This window comes from Plutella xylostella, chromosome 10 (genome assembly GCF_932276165.1).
Source record: "Plutella xylostella chromosome 10, ilPluXylo3.1, whole genome shotgun sequence".
Classification (NCBI taxonomy): Eukaryota; Metazoa; Arthropoda; class Insecta; order Lepidoptera; family Plutellidae; genus Plutella; species Plutella xylostella.
Window position 1 is genome coordinate 10,069,158 of NC_063990.1, and position 24,035 is coordinate 10,093,192.

Consider the following 24,035-nt stretch of genomic DNA (forward strand, 5'->3'; position numbering starts at 1 on the left):
GAAGAAACTATATATAATACAGGCTACCTTTTTTCCTAGAATTCCCACGGGATTATTTTTTACTGAATCTGTGATCGATGTTTGCCTGAAATATGACAATAGAACCGCAGGAATATTTTTGACCTTTCAAGATCTAGGAAAAATTAACTATTCTTGTATTTACTTCTGTAGTGTTTGGCCTATTCTACTCTATTCTATTCTTTGTGGGGGTGTAATTACCTGCACCTGGGATTCGAACCCGCATCTCTTGCGTGAGAAGCCGGCGCCCACCCGACTCGCCGCTCCAGTGTTTAGCCTAAGTTGGAAACATATTTCCTGTTAAATTATTATGTATAGTTGAAGTGGCAGCCCTGACCGAAACTAGATCTAACTAAATAGGCGAATTTTATACTTAGATTACACCTCCGATTGACAACCAGAAAATATCTGTACACTAAAGAGTAAATTTATATGCTTCATACTTGTGCCTTGCTGTAATCATGGAGTACATATAAATAAATTTATTTATTTTTATTTAAAATTACGACTATGTAAAATGTAACATGTGCTATAAAAACTTATAACTAGATAAAATTAAATGTTAAGTAACTAAATTATTAAACTAAGTAGATATAAATATAAACGCTATACTAAATTATTTAATTTTTTTACTGAAACATTTACATCTATGACATTGAAAAATTTATCATAAAATAAATATTTTTTGAAGTAATGGCCACTATGGATACCATATTTTGATGAACTAAAAACGGTATATTTGGATATATATTATGAATATTTAAAGGCCAATTCATATTATTTGCAAATAAGTAATTTAAATGTAAATAATTGCAACTAAATAACACCTTTGTGATAATTTCACACGTTAATTCTAATTATTAATTAGGCTAATTACTAAATGACATATGCGTCTATTAAAATTAAAATTATGTAGATTTTATAAATATTCCGGATAAAGGCATAAAAAACTGATGTGTTATTAATATTGTCAAGGTGTGTGTCACAGTATGACTGGTGGTGGTTGTAAGAGGAAGGCTGTTAGGTATTGCAAAAATGAAGTCTGTCAGTCAGAATCTGTCAATCATTCCGAGCAACTTTTGTTCTACGACTTTTGAAAATTCGGGAAATGGGGTGACCCTTATATGGGGTGACATTTTCGGCTTTGCACACAGTTTTTGCAACACTCTGTAAAATAATATGTTGACGCCCTTTATAATATATATTATAATGGATATAAAACTATTATATTTATATAGCAATGAATTTTATTATTAGAGAATTTTAGATAGGATGTTGTATTTGTAATCATATTTTTCTAGGTATTAGTAACAAATAACTTTTCGTATCACTTTGAAACTGACGATGTCACAAATTAATAAAAGAATGGCCTAAAACACATTGCCTCATATTTAGCAAGTTTGTTCAACAAATGTATGCTAAATAATTTGCCCTAAATACAGCTATGTTATTGGAATGTTATGTAGAGCAGACAATATACCTGGGCATGTAATTACGGTTTCACGACAAATATAACACCGTACAGTGGACATCACGACCTAAGGTAAGAATTTAACTCTTATGACGCAGGTATTAAAGACTATGTAGGTGCATTCATACTTTATAGACCCCCACTTCACAACCCATGTCATATACAACAGGTGATTTTATGTTACGTAAAATGTTATTATAATATGATCTTGTTAAATCAGTTGAGAAACAAACAGTATACAGGATTTCAATACCAATCCTTACTGAGTAATTACATTACGAACGAGTATGTAATTGGTGTTATTATCAATTACGAAAACGATTGATCACAATTTGAGAGATAGGTATTGAATAGATTATTTATTCATCTCGATGATATAAAAGTGAATTGTGTGTGGGTGGGCTTTACAATCATAGATGTACCTACAGTACTCACGAGCAATGTAAAAAATCCACGCACAAAATGCCGACACCAAATGGCCACATTTTTGTAAAATATTTCATTTTAATTTGAATTTGACGACCGAATGGCATAGTGGTTAGTCTGGTTAGTGAACCTGACTACTGAGCCGAAGGTCCCTGGTTCGATTCCCGGCTGGGGCAGATATTTGTTTAAACACAGATATTTGGTCCCGGGTCTTGGATGTCCCCGTAAAATGGAAATAGGCCCGCCCCCTATTACATTGGGACTAACATAACACTCTGGCGAAAAGTGGGTGCAGCAATGCACCTCTGCCTACCCCACAAGGGAGTACATAGTACAAGGCGTGAGTGTGTGTGTGTGACGTGTGTGTGTAATTTGAATTTACCTTTTTGTTCGTAATATTCTGATGTGCTGATGAATGTACGTAATTATTATTATTATTATTATTTAATACTTAATGAATTATTCTAATGTTTAGGAGTTGGTGCAATAGTTACAGGAACTTTTTCATTTCCCGCGTATGTACCTATATTACTTGTAAAGCATTGAGTTTATTCATCATTATCTTCATCATTAGCCAGCAGTCTAAGGGCAAATTTTTCAATAGTCACATAAAAGTTATCTGACTTATAAAATTGTTGCTGTCAGTGTCACTTACAAACATTCAGACGCGACAGCATCAGAATAAATTGTTCCTCAGATAATAGTAAACTAAAAGACAGTGACGCAGCGTTTCAAAAACGTAGAACAAAAGTAGCTCAGAATTTAAAGCCTGTTTAACTTGAAATAAAGTAAGTAACTAGTTAAACTATGAATTGGTAATTGAAGGTTTAAGGTGTACATTCCAGTTTTCCACGTCGTAAATTTGGGTACTTTACTACAACTTATCATTTAGAAGTTTGCATTCAGGCGTCGCGTGGGCTGCGATTTACTTCAATATCAAGTAAGTAAATTTCAAATAATTTGCCAATTTTTTCCTAATTCATAGAGTTTTATTCCGCTCTTTAATTAAGGAAGTGCCATATCTTCCTCTTTTTGTATGTGATATCATTATTCGTTACCATCATAACTTAAGACACATGATAAACGCTGTCAAATGCCTTACAAATATGTCAAAACCCGTTGAGTTATATTTCAGGGTAATACAGATTGTGTTGAAATAGTTTTTTTATTGCTCTAAATTCAGTATGATCGACTCCTACACAGTATTGAATCTTACGTTAGGTGTTTTAATGTACGCAAAACAAATAAGGTACTAATATTTAAGCAATGGACAACTTTCTGATTAATTAATACTTAAAGGTTTTACACCTACTGCTGCCTTACTGAAACTTGTCACGGTCACTAGTTCACGTAATGTAACTTGTTTACGTCTGTGTATGTAACTATGTATTGTATGTAACTGTATTGCTGCATTGTCACAAAACTTGTACCTAAGTATCGTGCTTAAGTATCCTTTCGTATCAAGAATAAATACTCGTGAACAATGAAAAAGTTCCAGTGACATATGGAACGGCAACGGCAGATGGAACTTTTTCAATCCTCGTTATTCATGCTCATGAACAAACGTAAACTGGATAATATACAGGGTGTTGCAAAAAGGGTATACTAAGCCGAAACCTACATGTACAGCATGGTATATCTAAGCCTGAAACTGAAATCAGAATTTGAAAATTCGCGAAAAAAATAATCATTTTCCATAGAAACTTTGTTAGTCACGTGACTTTTTACTATGGAAAATTAATTTTTTTTTGCTGCCTCTGTGGTCTAGTGGTAGAAGCTTCGCTTCATGACCCAGAGGTCCCGGGTTCGAATCCCGGGTGGGACCATCAATTTGTGTTTCTAAATTGTGGTTCCAAGTTTGGTTAGGACATAGAAGGCTGATCACCTGATGTCCGAAACAGTGAAACGATCCATGCTGTCGGATGGGCATGTAAAGCAGTCGGTCCTGCGCCTAGCTCTCTCCAGTCGTGTCGGTCAACCCGTCCCATTGGGCTATGAGAGTGATGGAACAGAGAGTGCTCCTGTGTACTGCGCACACACTTGGGCACTATAATCTACTCCTGCGTAGATGGCTGATCTCAAATGAGATTGGCCGCCGTGGTCGAAATTCGGCTAGGAGGACTTACTTACTTACTTCTATAATATTTTCCTCCTTTCAATACTGTATGGCATAATTTTAGCTGCGATGCAATTTCTTATCCTCTCTGCAGATAACACTATCTGATTATAATGATTAGTGGCGTGGCAAGTCTGACAAACTGCTACATTTGTACAGGAGCTTACTATATTTTGAAATAATATCAAAGTCAATTTGGCCGCTCACGATTTGACGATTTGATGGCCGACGCGACGACGTCCATAGAAATACATAATATATATATATTTAAATATACATTTGTATTTTTTTTGGTAGGTACCTACTATATCATACCATATGAGGTAGCAAATATTTTGATTCCATACAATACTAAAATAAAAAAACCCAACATACCTAGTTAATGATGAATAATAAACTAGATATGAATTGTATAATAAATGTGAGCTAGAATGGAGGGTCACTAGGTGTAGGTCCACCTGAAAACGCGCGGGCCTTTTCTGTGCTGGACAAGTTAATACATTTTGTGTAAAATTATTTATTTACCTACTGTTTTTGTAAATTGTAAGTCCTTCTTTTTATTTTTGATATAAGTGCTTGTTTTGGGTGCTAGACACCGATTTAAGTTTTTTTCATCTTTATCTATGATCAATTTCAGGTCCATTGTTAACAGAAAACTTCACATAGCAAGAAAAATACACATTACACTACTCGCATAATGGTGTTATAAACGACACACTGTACCTATACACCCAAGACATAAATAAAACAAACTTAAGTAAGTACATAATAAAAAAAACGGATAAAGTTCTGATTTCAAAACTATTGCCCAAGAAAACCGATACGAACAGACAGTTTAATCGCAAATATAAATCTTAATCACTGTTACCAAAAACGGACTTACAGTAAGTAATTTTAATGGTAAGTAATAATCAATAATAATAATGAGTTCAAGGGCGGCGCGTGCGCAGCACTCCCACTGAACTTATGAATGAACTTAGTCTTGTTACAGGATGTAACACTGATGTTGAGCTTAAAGCTCAGCTTACCAAACTAAGCTGATAATTTTTTTAAACCTGTTAGGTTTTTTAAATTTTCTTCTCCTTTTTTATTGTATCTTTATAATGTAGGTACAATAAAGTGTTTATAAATAAATAAATAATTTCCCACTTGAGTAAATATACCTAAGCATGAACCAATGGGTACAATCACAGCGTGGCATTCCATATTCAAGTTCTATTTAACTGGACGTTGTGAGGTGTGAAACGACAGTATGCCTCTAGGTTTTTGGATCGAGTTAAAATAATTTGAGAAATCTACATAAAATAGGAGGCTATTTAATTACTAAACCATAAATTGAAATAATAAGCTCTAAAACTAATAAATAACCTAAACTAAAAATGCACCTATAGATAAAATTAAAATGTATATATAAATATGCTATGAATTATAGTAAAAAGTATACTTTTTTTAGATTACACCGAACAAGGTATTTAGTTTTTTTATACAGTTCCATTGGGAATGACGACCGAATGGCGTAGTGGTTAGTGACCTGACTACTGAGCCGATGGTCCCGGGTTCGATTCCCGGCTGAGGCAGATATTTGTTTAAACACAGATATTTGTTCTCGGGTCTTGGATGTGCCCGTAAAATGGCAATAGGCCCGCCCCCTATTACATTGGGACTGACATAACACTCTGGCGAAAAGTGGGTGCAGCAATGCACCTCTGCCTACCCCGCAAGGGAGTACATTAGTACAAGGCGTGAGTGCGTGTGTGTGTGTGTGTGTGTTCCATTGGGAACAATGTTTCATAAAATCATCCTGTGTACAATCATCTTGTGGTTGGATAAGATCAATCGCAAACTAGCGAAAGCTATGATTAATGCCGTCTACGCTTGTAGGTGGACGGTAACATTATATTTAGCCGAATTATTGATTAAACAGCTTTTAAACACACACAGCCATTACGAAAGTATTATTGTGATAATTAATATATCTACCTAGTTAAAAGTTTGTTTGACATAGAAAAAAAAAAGTTCAATTCTGTTTGCAGCAATAAATTATAGACATAAAAGTTCCCAGCCCGTAGTAAGTAAGTAAGTAATTTAAAACATAAAGATCTTACGTTCCGATTTTAAGATAAATCAATGTGAAACACTGACAGTTGCTGGTGGCTGGTTAGATTTGACTTTGATTTCTTATGTTGTCCGAAAAGGATTTTGATAGTTTAGTATTTTTTACATTCATACAGAATGACATTGCACTGAAGACTGTGCGCCAGTTAGAGGCATAAGTAGCACATGACTTATTTTAAACGCGCATACGACTAGGGTAAACGCGCAGATACAGCAATACTCTGCTCCTATGTACGGTGGCCTGCGCCTAAAAGTATACAGGCGGAGTTTTTAAAATAACGATCTTAAGCTCACATGGTGTTCAAGCACATCCACATAAACACCACTGCTACACACATCACACACAACACGTCCCCGGATTTATAACAGATGAAGCTGGTCCCTTCATCATCAGGGATCGATTTTAAAAACTCCGCCTGTATACTTTTAGGCGCAGGCCACCGTACGAGGGTTATTACGCGTAATACTATGTACCTAACTCTCGTATAAGCGCTTCTTTTGTATCATCAATGCAACTATCAGCGATCTCGCACTAGCAATATCAACATAGTGATCTAACATAAAAAATCGTCAATGGTAAAATGTTCCATTTCAAACTGAACGTATTTTAATAATTAAGTATATAGTACGAGTAAGTTCTATAAATTCAATTTCGCTACTAAATTGGCTCATTTGCCTGAATAGGGTGGCCGTCAGTCTGTGAGAGCTCTAGCTTGGCAAAAAACGAACGAACCTTTCTGCAATCGGCACGTTTGAAGACCGAATGGCGTAGTGGTTAGTGACCCTGACTACTGAGCCGAAGGTCCCGGGTTCGATTCCTGGCTGGGGCAGATATTTGTTTAAACACAGATTTTGTTCTCGGGTCTTGGATGTGCCCGTGAAATGGCAATAGGCCCGCCCCCTATTACATTGGGACTAACATAACACTGGCGAAAAGTGGGTGCAGCAATGCACCTCTGCCTACCCCGCAAGGGAGTACATTATTACAAGGTGTGAGTGTTTATTTCAGTGCTCCAGAGCTTAGTTTCTCTTAAGCTAGAGTGTTTCACTCGGCCACCTATCGACAGGAGTAAGTGATACATGTAGTGTGCAGTTGCAATGTCTCGGAGCTAATTGTGATAATTGGACAATTATCTGGTCAACTTACGATTATTTTAATTTAATTAGATTATACGGTTGCGGTCATGTGTGTCGGCGAGATCTTAAATGAAGTATTTAATACATTAAAGTAGCTGTTTTACGTGTCGCAATTAGGTACGTTTTCTGATTGAATGTTTATGAATAATTATTTTTGAGTTCTAATACTTGTAGAAAGGTACATTTAATAGTTTGGCTGTGCTGAGGTACCTAAATACCTACGTACTACATAACAGAATACATTATCTATATCGACGGTCAAAAAGACCCCGGGACTTAAGAACCTGTTGCAAAATGTCTAGATAATGGCTACCTGTGGGATAAAAGACATGCTGTCACTCTCTGTAATTATGTTTTAGACAGTGACAGCATACATGCTATGCTGCAAAATACATGTATTTTATTACACAGGTAGCCATTACCCAGTCATTGTGAGACAGGCCCTAAGTGAAACAAAAGAGGAATATTTATCTAAATGCATAAACGCTGTTTAGGTCAATAATTTAGGTACTAATGTAGATACTAAATTGGAGTCTGTTCAAACTTTCAATAGGTTCTGTTATAGCTAGGCAGTTCAATGGTATCTTTTATGTCAATGGCATGTAAATTGACAAAACAAACAATAAACTAAGTTGGTATGTTAAGTTAAAGCAAGGAACACGTTATTTGGGACCCGTAGAATAATTCAGTCTCCACTGAATTGGAGTAAGTAATAGTAAAAGACAATAATATGCTTCAAAGCTGCAAATAAATTTAACTCTTATAGTTTAGGACACAAGAACGATACAAATTACAAAGTGTAGATCGAAAATTCTACTGTACTTTTGGTATTTACGTATAATCCGAGCGAACTTTCATGTGAATTTATTTATAAAATAAAATACTCTTCCTTGCACACAAGCAGTCACAGTTTCACAAACATAAAAGAGAGAAAATAAATAGCACAATCGGCGGACTTATTGCCAAAAATGCATCTCTTCCAGATGAATGTTTTTATGAAAATGGGTAAGGTGTGAAAACAAGATATATTCTTATTAATATTTATCTCATCAGTAAGTGTTCCGTAAGCTATGGAGTGGCCCTGCTGTTAGACTCCTACGGATCCACTTTAGGATTCAATGAGCTAGATAGAATGCAATTGAGTATGCGAGTATTGCACATAGCAGTAATGTAAGTGCTGAAAGTGCTTCACGGAACAGTATTCAATATTGTAGTAGAGAAGTAATATGGGATTTTATTTATAATATCATAAATATTACGTCACTGCATGAAGAACAGATGTGCGATCAGTCAAGTCATAATTCATCATCATCATCATCTCAGCCATAGGACGTCCACTGCTGAACATAGGCCTCCCCCAATGATTTCCACCTTGTCCGATCGGAGGCGGCCCGCATCCCGCATCCAGTGCATCCCCGCGGACTTGACTTTATCGTCCGTCCATCTCGCGGGGGGCCGCCCAACGCTGCGCTTGCCGGTACGTGGTCTCCTCTCTAGGACTCTTCTGCTCCACCGACCATCAGACCTTCGAGCAATGTGTCCGGCCCACTGCCATTTCAGCTTACTGACTCGATAGGCTATGTCGGTTACTTTGGTTCTTCTACGGATCTCTTCATTTCTGATTCGATCACGTAGAGATACGCCGAGCATAGCCCTTTCCATAGCTCGCTGGGTGACTCTGAGCCTATTCAAGAGGCCTAAAGTTAGAGACCACGTCTCGGCACCGAAGGTCATCACTGGCAACACGCACTGTTCAAAGACTTTCGTCTTGAGACACTGGGGAATTTTGGACGTGAAGACGCGGTCTTCGAGCATTTTGCTGAGGTCTTCCAACGATTCTGTCATAACCATGATATCGTCGGCAAACCGAAGGTGAGAGATGTATTCGCCGTTGATATTAATGCCGAGTTCTTCCCAGTCCAGGAGCTTGAAGACATCTTCCATCGCATTAGTGAAGAGCTTCGGAGATATAACATCTCCTTGTCTCACACCTCTTTGCAATGGAATTGCTTCCGTGGTCTGGTCCTGTACTCGAACTGACATGGTGGCGTTTCTATACAAGCACTTCAACACTTCGATATACCTGTAGTCAATATGGCACCGTTGTAAGGCGTTCAGCACCGCCCACGTCTCGATCGAATCAAAGGCCTTCTCATAGTCCACAAACGCTAAGCATAATGGCAAATTTTACTCCTCGGTCTTCTGTACGATCTGCCGCAGCATGAAGATGTGGTCTACGGTACTGTAGCCTTTTTGGAAACCGGCTTGTTCGGGAGGCTGGAAGTTATCGAACCTGCGGGCGAGACGGTTCGTAATAAACCTCAAAAACAGCTTGTACACATGACTCAGAAGCGAGATGGGTCTATAATTCTTAAAGAGAGCTTTGTCGCCCTTCTTGAAGAACAGCACCATCACACTCCTGTTCCATGCTTCTGGCGTCACACCCTCGAACAGGAAGGAATTAAAAAGCTTCTGAAGCACTTTAAGTACCGGTGTTCCACCCGCTTTCAGTAGCTCTGATGTGATTCCGTCCTCGCCCGATGCCTTGTTGTTTTTGAGCTGTTGGAGCGCCATACTAATCTCGTGCAGGCTGATGTCCGGAATATCTTCGGTATAATTAGTTTATTTTTATTTATCATAATTAGTTTTATCATAATAAGTTTATTTTTATTTATTTAGTAGGTACATATATCTATGATCAGTGATCAGCTACAACATGACGGTTTAATGTTAACAGATGGGAAACACGCGGACATTGTATGTGTGCTGCGTCGGCTAAGCTGAGAGGTAACATACTGAGTACTGAGTATGCATTTTTTTTAAAATTCTAGGTACTACAAATACAAATGCTATTTAGTAAAATTAAATGGAACATTGAATTAAGTATAGGTAAGTATATATATAATGAGTTTCCTTACTGTTATTGTTACAATTTGTAGGTACTGTGCTTTCTGTTGTATGACGAGTGTGCACAACTATTTGATACGAAATGTACCTACCTACCTGTGCCTAAGAACCTTATCATGGGAATGTTAGCCAAGCTTGAGATTTAGGGCTCGATGACATACTTTGATATTTTTCGTTTCTTCATTTGTTTTGGATTCATGGCATGGGAAAGAAAAAATACATACTTATATTTTATACTTTATTTTTTCTTTAGATTTCGAATTATGTTTATTTTGACCATAGGTACTACTGAAAACACTGACTTTAATTTTAATGTGATTAGAATAGTTAACATAATCTAAAGAAAGATCATTTGATGATATTCCCATGTGTCGTGTAGTACACCAATGACGTTTGGGACACTCTGTATATTCCATAATTAAAATCCATGTCAATAATGATTATTGCTCAACATAATACATATAATAAACTACTTATACTTTGGCTGACGAATCGAAAATAACATAATTAATCAATCTAACTTAGCTATTGTGTAATGAGTGGGCCACTGCGTGTATCGATCTATCAATGAGTTCTTTTATTCTCTTTCTTGTCTTGTATACTACTTAATTAGGTACGTACCTAAAACTAGTAACTGTAACTACCCTTTTATTTTTTCATCCATTCTCAGATTTGACCATATTTCGTTTACTTACCACAACAACAAAAAATAGTCAGTTTGGCCACGAAAATTAGAAGTGTGCCAATATCTGGAGCAATAGCTTCCGGGCGTTTGTCGCTTAGTCACGACGCGCGCATTGCTTGCAACATGCTGTGTCGACCAGTCTGATTACAGGCTGATAGTGTACTACAGTTGTTTAATCTGTTGCAGGATTGTAGAACAATGAATAACTAGGCATTCGGCACTATTTGGTGAAATAAAAACTTGATGGCAAGGTAAGTATTATTAACTCTGGATCAAAGACTAATCGCGCAAGGCCTTCTCTAAACTCTAGTCCAGCGCTAATGGTAAAAGGATCCAGTCAGATCTGTTGTTAGTAGATAAACGTCACTATATCGCGTTTCACCATTAATACGGCGCTGTGATCGGTGGAACGTGCATCAAACGAGTTTGTCGAAGTCGATAACAGACCCTTGTAGCGGACTCAGGGGAAGGCGTAGTATACACCGTTAGTAGGTACAGTATATACTTACGCCACTCGAGGAGTCAACTGTATAAGTTGACTACAAACAAAGGCTTTGATAGTTACATTATACAAACATCCATAATATGTAATATTAGGTCCTTACATATGAAATTGGCGTTTTGTCGTACTGGCCACTTTGATCTCAAATATTACCTTTATATAGGAATTCCAAATTCAAATTCATACAGCTATTTACTCATGCATTTGTGTTTCAAACCCCCTAATTCATTTGTTTTTTCTTCTTTTGTTTTTTTCTTTGTGTCACTCTGTTTACAAAATGGAAAACTTGAAATATCGCGTTATTTACGAGTATGAGTTCCACCGTGGCACCAGTGCTGCAGAAACGGCTCGAAGGATTAATGATGTGACGGTGTCGCAAAAGAAAACACAGTGCGTTTTTGGTTCCAACGTTTTCGTTCTGGAAATTTCGACCTGCAGAACAAGCCTCGTGGACGGCCGGAGACCAAAGTTGATAATGAAGAATTCAAGGCTATTGTGGAAGCGGATCCATCGCAAACCACGTCCGAGTTAGCTGCAGGCTCCGGTGTTAGTGATAAAACTATTCTAATCCACTTGAAGCAAATTGGGAAGGTGAAAAAGCTTGAAAGGTGGGTACCTCATGAATTGAGTGAAGCAAACCGACAAACGCGCGTCGACTGCTGCGTTACGTTACTCAACCGGCACAATAATGAAGGAATTTTAAATCGAATCATTACCTGTGATGAAAAGTTGATCCTCTACGATAATCGGAAGCGCTCATCGCAATGGCTGAACCCTGGCGAACCATCCAAATCCTGCCCTAAGCGAAAATTGACTAAAAAAAAGTTGCTTGTAAGTGTTTGGTGGACTAGTGCCGGTGTCGTTCACTACAGCTTTCTTAAATCTGGCCAGACGATTACGGCAGATATCTATTGTCAGCAACTGCAAACCATGATGGAAAAGCTAGCTGCTAAACAACCGAGGCTGGTCAATCGCTCTAGGCCACTGCTGCTTCAGGACAACGCTAGACCACACACTGCACAACAGACGGCTACCAAATTAGAGGAGCTTCAATTAGAATGTCTTAGACATCCACCGTACTCTCCGGACCTTGCTCCAACAGATTACCATTTTTTTCGCAATTTGGATAACTACTTGCAAGGAAAAAAAATCAACTCCGATGGGGCAGTCCAAACCGCCTTCAAAGATTTTATTGATTCCCGCCCGAATGGTTTTTTTAGTAAGGGGATCAATGAACTACCTATGAGATGGCAAAAGTGCATACATAGCAATGGTACATACTTTGATTAATTTAATATATTTCATTTAAAAATAAAACCGGCCAAGTGCGAGTCGGGCTCGCGCACAAAGGGTTCCGTAGCAGCAAAATTACAGTTAAATCAACCTATCTCAAAAACTATAAGAGATACTTTGATCAAACCAAAAATCGTTGAAAGAGTTAATTAGCATGCATCACCTCTATTTTTTTTAGAATTTTATACCCCGTAGTTATAAAAATAGAGGGGGGGGGACATACTTTTTACGACTTTGAGAGCTGATATCTCAAAAACCGTTCACTTTAAGAAAAATGTTTTTTAGAAAACTTTATATCATTTTAAAAGACCTTTCCATTGATACCCCACACGGGTATGTACATCGAAAAAAAAAATTTCATCCCTCAGTTTATGGGGGGCCCCACCCCCAATTCTTTTTTTTACTATTTAGTGTCATATTTTTGTAGCGGTTCATACAACACATATTCCCATCAAATTTCATCACTGTAGTACTTATAGTTTCCGAGTAAATCGGCTGTGACAGACGGACAGACGGACAGACGGACATGACGAAACTATAAGGGTTCCGTTTTTGCCATTTTGGCTACGGAACCCTAAAAAACGACTTTATGTTCCTCCTATAGAAAACGCCAATTTCATATGTAAGGACCTAATATTTTATATTTCCCAGTCACATACCAAAAATCTTTTGCACGGATACGTAAAAGGCTTTCATATAAACCTGAACCTAATTGCCTACTATTTAATATAAAAGTTGACCTTTGGTAAAAACCCAAATATGCCAATAAACGGATGCTATGCGAAATGAAATAAAACTGATATTAAGTAAAACAAAAGTGTCTCACACGCTCTACACCTAGTGTAAAACCGGATTTAAAGCATACTCTCTTTGTACCAACGTAGGTACTGTACCTCGACGTAAAGAATGAAATATATATTTTTTTAAGAAGAATTTGCATAGAAAATATATTTTTATCATTCAGAATTTTAAGTAACACGCTAAATATGCTTTTTTCTGGCGGAAACAACATAAACTTCTACAGGCTGTTGCAAAAAGGGTATACTAGTTTCGGGCTTAGATATAACATGCTGCACATGCTGGTTTCGGCTAAGTAACTCTTTTTGCAACACCCTGTATATTCCACGTACTGGGTATTGGGAGGTTGGTTCTAAAAATTATAATTAGCATGAAGAGGGCGTGAATATGACAGTTTTAGGAAAAACGCTTTCAAACGGAAGCTATAATTTTTTTTCAATTGGCAGCGCCAGTTGGCCTTGGGATTGTCAATTTATTGCTAATGTTCGGTGGTGTACTTGTGTGTAGGCACAGGCACGATTAAAACTTTTGAGGAGAAAGATTAATAAGCGTCAATGACAAAATACTATTAAATAAATCAGGTTTACTGTAATGGTATGAAAGGATAACTGCTTTGAATCAGGTGTTTATTGTAAGTAAATTATAAAATGGTAGGTAGGTACATACTTAATTAGCTACTTTTTTCTCCCACTGTGGAAATTCCAAAGGGCAAAGTTGATATCATCAGTTGATCCATCTCGGATGAGTTTGAACATAAAAAACCCATATTGGGGGTATTGGGGCTGAGAGATACCGAGAGACTGAGTCGGCCCGAATGCCTGGACATGAATTGAATTGGGGACTTTTATTTTAGTATATTCTATTAGAGGTACAAAATTAAATCTGACTGCACTTTTAGCTTATTATGAACATAACTACCTATTAAAGAGAATAAAATAAACTTTGTTGATTTATAAAAAAAAACTCACAAATATAAATTTTATTAAATGTCGAAATTAATTATACAATCAAGTACATGCCAATCTCATATGCGTTTATTTTGTTAAATAAATTTCATAGTACTTAAATGAATAGACCTATGTAGATTTTATATAAAATGATATTACAATACAATACAATACAATATAACTTTATTGAACAAAAGACACAACATACATTAAATTACAAAAGGAGTAAGCACAATAGGCGCCCTTATCGCTAAAAGCGATCTCTTCCAGGCAACCTTTGGGTGAATGAGAGACTTATTGAGTAGAAGAGGAAGGTGTACACGTATTGCATTTAAATACTAGTGATATTTTTTATGTTTTAATAATAAATACTTAGATACATACATACAAATATAATAGATACTTATATATATACATACATACCATATACTTATATAAAGATTTATACGTAGGTAGGTACTATTAAATTATGGACAGATAATATTCCTTTACTTGTCTTTTGAAAGCAAAAGCTGATTTTGCACAACGGATTTCCAATGGCAGTGAGTTCCACAGCCGTATGGCGGTTATTGTGAAGGAGTTGCCATAAAACTCAGAGGTGTGCGTTGGAAGCTCCAACAAAAGCCTTTGCCTTTTTTATAAAGCCTTTTTTATTACCTACTTATGCCAGGAGGTTACGTAAGGTCCAGACATTATAAAATAAAAGTTGCAACGCTGAAATGTAGATTACCTTCACACATTCATAACCACTGGGTAGGAATACCATAACCAATAATAAAAAACTTAACCACTACTTGTTGAAAAAATTGTATAATAATAATATACCTAGGTGCCTACTATTTGCAATTATAACAAACCTGTTCTAATTACCTATCTAAATCTTAATAGATTTGTAAGATTTGCTCTCAGACATTCTAATCAGAAAGGACTGATTATAAACACAAAACAACAATATGCACAGAAGTTTCATTCGCGAGAGCCAGGTGTTGTAGTCCTGTGGCACCTCAGAGGAGCAGATGGCTCGACTAACGTCCGCCACATCCGCTCATCTTTGGAGGTATTTTCGGCATCTCATCATCATCATCATCATCAGCCTATAGGAGTCTACTGCTAGACGTAGGCCCCTCCCAAAGCACGCCACTGGATGCGATCTTTAGCTTTCCGCATCCAATCATACCCAGCCACCTTTCGCAAATCGTCACCCCATCTAGCCGGAGGACGTCCCACACTACGTTTGCCTAGTCGCGGCGTCTAGTGAACGGTTATTATTATGTGCCATCGCTCCAGCTACATAAGTCCAGCGTCTCGCAGCTCGCTTTCAACGCTTCAGGGCCACGATTCGACAGGGCGTCCACGGGAGCGCCCTCCGCTTGGGGACGCCCGCAAAGGCCTCCTCAAGGACTGAGGGAGGCGGTTATTGACATAATCACCACGTTTCGCAGGCGGGGTGGAGATATATAACATAGAAATAACCATACATTCTGTTTTTTAGGTCTTAAGTGGTTCCACGATTTTTTTAATTAATCTTAACTAAAACACCTGTTAGGTACTGGCATATCTGATAAAGCCCAACATATGTTTGTAATTAAGAGATATATATGTGTCATTAAAATTGTTCGCACGGTTCGGCGTTAATGGGCGAGCTGATTAAAAGAACCTTACTGATTGCATTTACTTAAAAGTTGAAAATTTATGGACTAGGTTTAAGAATATAGGCATCTGTGTGCTAGGCATAGAGGTTGAGTATTCACTACGCATACAGAGTGTTACATAAGTGGTATAGTAAGCAGAAAGAGGAGATGGTGACTCGAGAAGCCATTCTAAACAACTTTAGCAATACAAAATGAAAAAATGAAAATGAAAAAATGTTTATTTAACCAAAAAATTTACACAGGTTATCTTAATAAATATTATGTTATCTTAATAAATATATACGAATTTTTAATTATCTAACTGTCAATTTACTGATAAAATGGAACCTTATAATGCTTTTCATTCATCAGTGTACTTTATATCATGATATCCATTATATGAAAAGCATGACATAGTTTTTATTAGTAGTCAGGACCCATGTTATTAGTAGTCAATACTGGATAATTTTGAAATGATGTCACCCTCGACATTACAATCTTCAGACCTTAGGCTTTGTACGAAAATCTAGCTGGACGCATGTAAGCATGATGGTTTATTAATAATTATACTACTTGAGTTAGGTGTAAGTACTGACTTACCACTAAACGTAAAGTAGCCACTTGATATATTATAGCAATATCCGGTACTCGAATATTATCGTCAAGGAAACCCGCGATGAAAGGCGCCCCGGAATGCGGCTCGCTGGCTTGAAAATTCACACTTTGGCATAAATATTCACTTACTATAAGATACCTACGCGCGTAGGCAGAGGTGCATTGCTGTTACTAGCTTTTTGACACTGACAATGTTATGTTGTTAGAGAAAGAAAGAAAGAAAGAAAAACTTTATTTGGCTTAGACAGCAATATTAATTCACATATACAGAGAAAGAGATATGAATATAAGTAGTTAATAGTTAAATAAACATGTTCTAGAGTAGAGACCACAAAAGTAGTGCAGGACGCCCTCCGGGCAGATGAGGTGACGACTTGCGAAAGGTGGCTGGTAGTGGTTGGATGCGGAAAGTTATACATAGATCGCATCTAGTAACGTGCATTGGGAGAGGCCTACAACACCCAGCAGTGGACTGCTATAGGCAATAATATAATATTCAGCAGGCTATATACCTATTCTAATGTCATAGCCATCCATCGGGCACATCCAAATCCCCAGAGAAAATCTCTGCATAGATAGATAGATAGATAATTCTTTATTGCACACACAAACATAAATTACACAAGGAAATGTACAACATAGTAATACAAATGTACACACAGGGTAAAACTTTTTTTTACAAAAACGAAACCTTCGGTAATATTATGTTGATCAATGATAAATGTCTACCCAAAAACACATAGCCCATAGCCAGCATCCATTACTTCGGCACTTAAGACTGCAGCTAACAATGATAAGTATAACATAATAATAGCCGTCCAATCAGCGTCTGTATAATCAATTTGTAATATTTGACAGCGGTGTCTAACCTTGCGTGGCCCGATCTTGTCAGGCACTGACAGAGTCATGGCCTAAACTCTGACATTTGACCTTAATTGGCAGTTTGCTATAGATCAATCTTATTGTCTTAGCTGGTCGTAGCAGTAGTGGCATAGAGTATAATAGCCCATCGTAAGTATTTGTGGGAAACATTACATCCTAGTCCCCGTTATTGTATGAAGAGAAATTAATATAATGTTACTTATTTATATGTATATAGGTAGGTACATTTTAATTACAAACCACCCAATCAAGCTACTAGAAATGATACTATGGAAGTATTCTCAATTAAAATATTAATGAAGTACTTAAATTGGTACATAATAACAAAATTGAGACCGTACCATATTATTAAAATAATTTATCGTTGGTCAAATATTTTACACTTTAATTCGTCATAACTCAATCTGGCGGGTTTGCCTCCTAATTTATAACATAGTAATTATTACAAAACGTAAATAACATATTGCAGTTGATAATCTATGGGGATTTAACGCTACTCGTAGGTACTACTTAGTGGTACTTTACTTTACCAGAATATAGAGGACCACTTTATAGAATACTCAGACCTGAATCCAATATACTTACATAATATATTTTATATTTTTTACACATACATACAGATTCATTTACACACCATTTCACACACCTTCCTTTTTACGGAGTGAATGGGGGCTGGTGTCTCCCTACCCTTCTTAAGAATAACGTGTACAATAATGGCCAACTACCATTAGAGCAAATGATAGTTTTCTGTTCCTAACACTTATATTGCAGTTTTATTTAATTAGGTATGCGTGTCCAAAAGTAGCATGCACTATTCCAATATGACATTCAGTGTTTGTATTGCGCCAGAAATACTGCAGAATTATGATAAATTAGGCTATTAGGTACGGGCTTATTACAGTTAATAAGTCTTAAGAAGTTTGCCTGTCGGTGTCGGTAGCAATTTACGGTGAATGATAAATTCGAACAATCGGTAAAGATATAAGGCTGACCTAAGCCTCCAACGATATCTACTTATTCAGTAGGTACAGGCTTGCTTAGCGTGGATTATAGCAATAGTTCTCTATAACCTTGGAGGGGGCTCGAAAACAAGTTTCATTCAAACCCTTCTTTCAGATTTTGGTAAGGACCACTTAAAAAAAAGAGTTTCTTTGTACGATGCGGACTATAAATTTAATAATAATACTCGTATATATATGTCATCGTAATACCTAGGTCTAGGTACATCCAGTGAAAACCGATGATATCTTACAAGCAGGGCCTACATTATTCCAATGATCATAAGTCATAACACTATCACGATCAGTAATGCCACTGCAATCAAAATTGATCTAATAATCTAAATTATTATGTATATTATAATCAATGCGGCATGCAAATTTCTGTACTCGCGTAAACTTCCTTATGGTAGAATCAGAGCAATTTTCTATCACGCAAGCCTCAATACTCAATCAAAAGTCGGTACCGTATTAGGTGTTGTAATAAATACAGAAAATCTTCTATTTTTATTGCAGGTCCTGGCATTGTACTATTTTCCCAAAATTGAAATAGTCATAACTTCTCTTCAAAAGGTTTTTTTCAAAAAGCAAAAATATCGAAATTGTCTTTAAGCTATTTCCTATATCATATCATCTCAAATGTAGAAAAGCATCGCATCTTAACGTTTCATTCACACGTTTTTGTCAATAGGAACAAATATTATGTAAGTTTAACCTAATAACAGATTGCGTGTTCTTATGTTCGCGGGTTATCGACGGAAATGTCTGTTGCAGTCGAGATTTAGAGTGTCGAGTCGAGATAGTGGCATCACTGAGGAACTTGAGACATTCAAGAGTAAATCTGATTGACACTGACATCCGATAATTACCCGCTATGTTCCTTGTAAATTTTAATGTTAGGTAGCTGTTAGAGCATTCGGTTGCTCAAGTTCAAAACACAGAATATCATTTTTTTCTTAATAGCTATGTTTTTTAACATTTTTAACTTGTGGCTAAATACAAAGATTTACTCGATACGACTAGGTACTAGGTAGAAACTGAAGATATTAGGGGATATATTTATAGTATCTATTTGTTAGGTACCCAAGCTTGTTCTTGTGACTTATGAAGCTGACTGTGCCAACAATCATTGCTTTTATTCATTTATTTTTATTAAATGCTGGAATAATATTCCACCATCTATAAGGCTCTTAAAAAATAAAATTAATTTTTAAAATAAAATAAAATTGTTTCTTCTTATTAAGCAAAAGACTTGATAACAAATTTAGTTATCTACAATAACTATTTATTCATTACATATTTTCTATATTTTTGTTACATCCGGCGCAGATCGTCTAACAATAAATACATTCATGCAATATTAATACTATGGTGGGTGCTCTGTCATCCACTGAGTACGACCCTGTGTCTCTTGCTGGTTAGCTGCACACCTTTACAACATTATCAAACTAAAATAGGTAATTTTTCTTCAAAACAATATATTTTAAGTAGTTTTTTTTTTTTTTGCTCACAATTTATGTAATTCGGCACCCTTGGAACAATTAAATGGGAGGTAACTGAAAATCAGCGGTTTGCACCTGGAGTAAACATCCACGCTGAGTTACTTCACCCTTTTGGTCCGCTTCAACACACAACCTGCTAAGTACAAACCTGTCTTTATCATAGCTACTATTTACCTAGTTATAAGTACAAATGTGTATATCTGTAATTGTGATTTGTTGTGTATGTAAGAAAGTGGATCAAATAAACGCTTTATCTATCTATCTATCTATCTATCTTATTTTCAGACGGTTATGTGCTTCCATCTGAAAAATCTCCCTGAAGTTTTTCCTTGTAATATTATGAACTTGTGCTGATAATTTTATGTGTTTAGCTATTTACTAGTTCTATAGTTTGTCAGTAGATGGCGTTAATTTGCAAGTATGAAAAGAATTATTGGATTTATAATTTCTTTATTTTATAAAACGTAGAGCTGCGCGCAGATTTATTGTTTACTTAACAAATCAAAAAGGAATCAAAAAGTAGTCATCAAAATATAAATATCGCAACAATCGCAAAAAGTGAATGCATTGAGAATTATATTTTGGTCGTTTCATAAAATTAAAATCTTACAAAATATAAATTTATTGTAATCCTAACTAATTTATGGGTTGGTTTGTTGTTCTATTCACCCGTCATCACCTCAAGGAACTCTGTAAAGTAAAAAATAAAATATTTTTTGTTAAGTAATTAGGTAGGTAACCTGGTCTACAGATTAGTTGCTTTCGGGTTATTAGTGCTATGCCAAAACAAAATCAAGATTACCTATTTTCTCAATTTAAAGATTCATTAATTTAACTAAATGAACGAATTGAAATTTTGTCAACCAAAAATATCATTATTAATAGCTGTTACAGAAAGAACTAAGTACAGAATTATATTCGCATCCCTATCTCAAAAGTCCGAACATTGTAACAAAATAATAATGGTTACATCCAAGCTTGCTGCTGCTGCTCCAATTTACAAGGGAGCTAAAATTAAGGGCATTAGTACCTACGACTAAGGATACAGGATTTATACCCCCCTTCTTCTTGTCGTGTCGATTGCAACTGTCACACTTCATCATCAGAATAGACAGTGCCACAAAATTATCTGTTCCGGTGACACCTCAGATAAATGTTTAATATTTTTTAATTCTATAAGATTTTATGTTTGCTCATATTGTTAATTCGCTCTTGCGGTGTTAATAAACCCATCTAATCTTTTACAATATACAATTCATTAGTAAGTAATAATGAGATATGGATCAATTTAGTTCGCTCTCACCGGAATAGATAAGTTTGTCGCACAGTGCGTTACTTAGAATAGAATGGTGGTTACCCTCAAAGTCCACGGTGCCAGATCCGTCAGCGTCAATCTCCTCGATCATGGTCTCCAGGTCGTCGTTGGTGATGGTGTTGTCCAGCTCCTTGAAGATCTCCATCAGCACGTCCGTCGTTATGTAGCCGTTGCCTGAAAGGGAATTATTGTTATTGAAAATAAGTCTTAATCGAAAATCCACCTTTTAAAAACTATGTATAATAAAGATCGGTACCAGGAGACTCCGCTCTTCCTATAAATATTTTTTGTAATAAATATTAATGATAACGCAGGCCCTGTAGCCTGTAGTATCTAAATTACCATAAATCTTCAAGTTAGCTAATTTTACTAATATAAGTAAGTACTTATATATTTTTTTAACTGTATATTATAAAATAGGTACCTTCTTTGTCATATAACCGGAAGGCTTCCCTGAGCTCCTTGACCATGGCTTCATCGTCGGGCTCCTCGTCTTCTGTCAGGAACTTAGCGGCTAGCGAGCAGAACTCAGCAAACTCCAACTCTCCCGAACCTACAAAGATGACGACATGTTTTTTGTATGGAAGTTCGTTTTGCAGTTGAACAAGTCGGTTATACAACTTGCCCAATCTCCTTATTAGTCAACCTTTCATGCTACTGAACATGATTTCATAATCATAAAGGTAACTTTGATTATTATAGATAATTTCGCACACTGTTCTCAAGCCTCAACAGCCGTGATCGTCTAGTGGTTAGGACCCTACGTTGTGGCCGTAGTAACCCAGGTTCGAATCCTGGTCACGGCAATGCATAGCATTGTCACGGTGAGGTGTTCTTTTTACTTTTTTATTTCATTTCAGATTTTTTATAATATGAAAGAAATTAAAATAATGTAAAGAAACTAGGTAAATTGGTCATAATTTACATAAATAACAGCAGCAGCGCCCTCTGCACAGTTAGCATCAAACTTTTACACTCGGTGACCGTCTCCCGTAAATCCACTAGCGCCATCTACAAGCGCCAATGTGAACTAAATAGGCACTCATTGGCGGCAAAATTTGGAACTATTTCTTCACGTATCTTACCATCTTGGTCCACTTCAGAAATAATTTCGTTGAGTGAGGCTTCGTCCAGCTCATGCCCTAACATTTCCAGGATGGTGCCAATCATGTCGGTCGCGATGACCCCCTTCTTCTCGTGGTCGAAAGCGTCGAAGGCATTCTTGAGCACTGTTGAAGCAAGGAAATGGAAGTTTGGCAATGGTATTTGAAGCTAGATTCATTAATAGTACTTATACTAATAATTAGTAGGTTTTATTTTTTTGTTTAGAAATTGGATTAAACTGTTTTGTAATGACGTGACCGTGTTTAAAATTTTGTCTATACAGTTTCACTTAAATAATTTCTAAAATTACTTAATTATGATCGGAAAAATTGGTTTCATTTTAAAACAGACCTACTTTTTAAAAGAAAGCGTAATGTCATACCTAATACTCGTAGTAGCGATTCGAAGCCAAATATTTAAATTTCTGGCCTGTCAAAATTTAGAATTACGTTGCCCGTCAAAAAATTCAATTTCGTACAAAGATTTACGTTTTTATATAGGTAATAAAAATTAAAAATTATGTTTTTACACTCGTCGCAAATTCGCAATTAAATTTAATGGACCCATTTTTGCAGCTACATAACATAGCAATTTTCTATTGATTCACTTGAACTCAAATAAGTAACTATCTAAAAGACACATTGATAGAAAAAAGTTTTTTTGGAGACACCAATTTTTTTTTGTTTTTGATAACAAACTAGCTCGCTTACATTTCGCCGCTGTAAAACGGCGTCTTTAAAAAAAATAGTAGGTACTTAAATTTTACAATTAAATAGGTAAATGTACCTACTTTAAAATGTTTCAGAATCTTTAGTGAAATACTTACGCACAAGTTGAGTTTTGTCTAGCTCATCCTGCACACCCAGAAGACACATGGAAGGAAAACAACACATTAATAAAAAAAGAAAATGACAAATTTCCATTTTTCAAAACACCAACACGCTAAAATTTATAAACTGACACTAAACACTTATAAAAGATTTATAAAAAGCGCTAGGTATAGATTTGCACACGCACACAACACTACGCACCATTTTTACTCTTTTTTCGAGATGAAACTCAAAATAATAATAAATGTAATGCACGTATCAAACGTCAATCCGTGTTCAGTAGTTTGGTGCGGATGATGTGGACAGCAGTTTATATATCGCGAGATCGATGTGTTCCGCCTAGGTTGAATTTTGCAGGGGTGCACAACCTCTATCTATCCTGTTAATTTTATAGAAATCATTATCTTCATTCACCAAAGCTCCGTAGTCCATAGTCGGTTAAATCTCAACCAGGTATTGGTTGATCAATTATACGGCATCTCCATAAGATTTGTCAAAAGTCAACCAATAATCCCTGGTTATGCTCTAACCAACTATGGCGAAATTGGCACTTAGTCTTTAATTTTCGCAATATTACGTAGGTACTTACCTAAATATTTGTGTAAACCACTGTAATGTTAGTGCCCAGTCAGTAGGTGGAGATTTCATTAGTTGATAAATAATGTGGGTGCAATTAACTCAAGGGTTTGAGTAGGAGTATGCAAATTACATAGTAAATTTAAATAATATCCGAATAATTAATC

The 24,035-nt window shown here is 36.2% G+C and overlaps 1 protein-coding gene and 1 non-coding gene across 2 annotated transcripts; one reads left to right on the forward strand and one right to left on the reverse strand.

The window, feature by feature from the left end:
* Window positions 1–20,476: 20,476 nt before the first annotated feature.
* LOC105386667 (troponin C, isoallergen Bla g 6.0101) lies at window positions 20,477–23,601 on the reverse strand. Its single transcript, XM_038118113.2, has 6 exons — window positions 23,494–23,601; window positions 23,289–23,316; window positions 22,444–22,587; window positions 21,783–21,911; window positions 21,401–21,532; window positions 20,477–20,733 (listed from the first exon to the last, which is right to left on the reverse strand). Exons 1-6 carry the CDS (start codon window positions 23,494–23,496, stop codon window positions 20,705–20,707), a joined length of 465 nt encoding a protein of 154 aa, XP_037974041.1. The 5' UTR covers window positions 23,497–23,601; the 3' UTR covers window positions 20,477–20,704.
* On the forward strand, window positions 22,093–22,164 carry Trnah-gug. Its single transcript has one exon. It is a non-coding gene; the product is annotated as a tRNA-His (tRNA).
* Window positions 23,602–24,035: the final 434 nt, after the last annotated feature.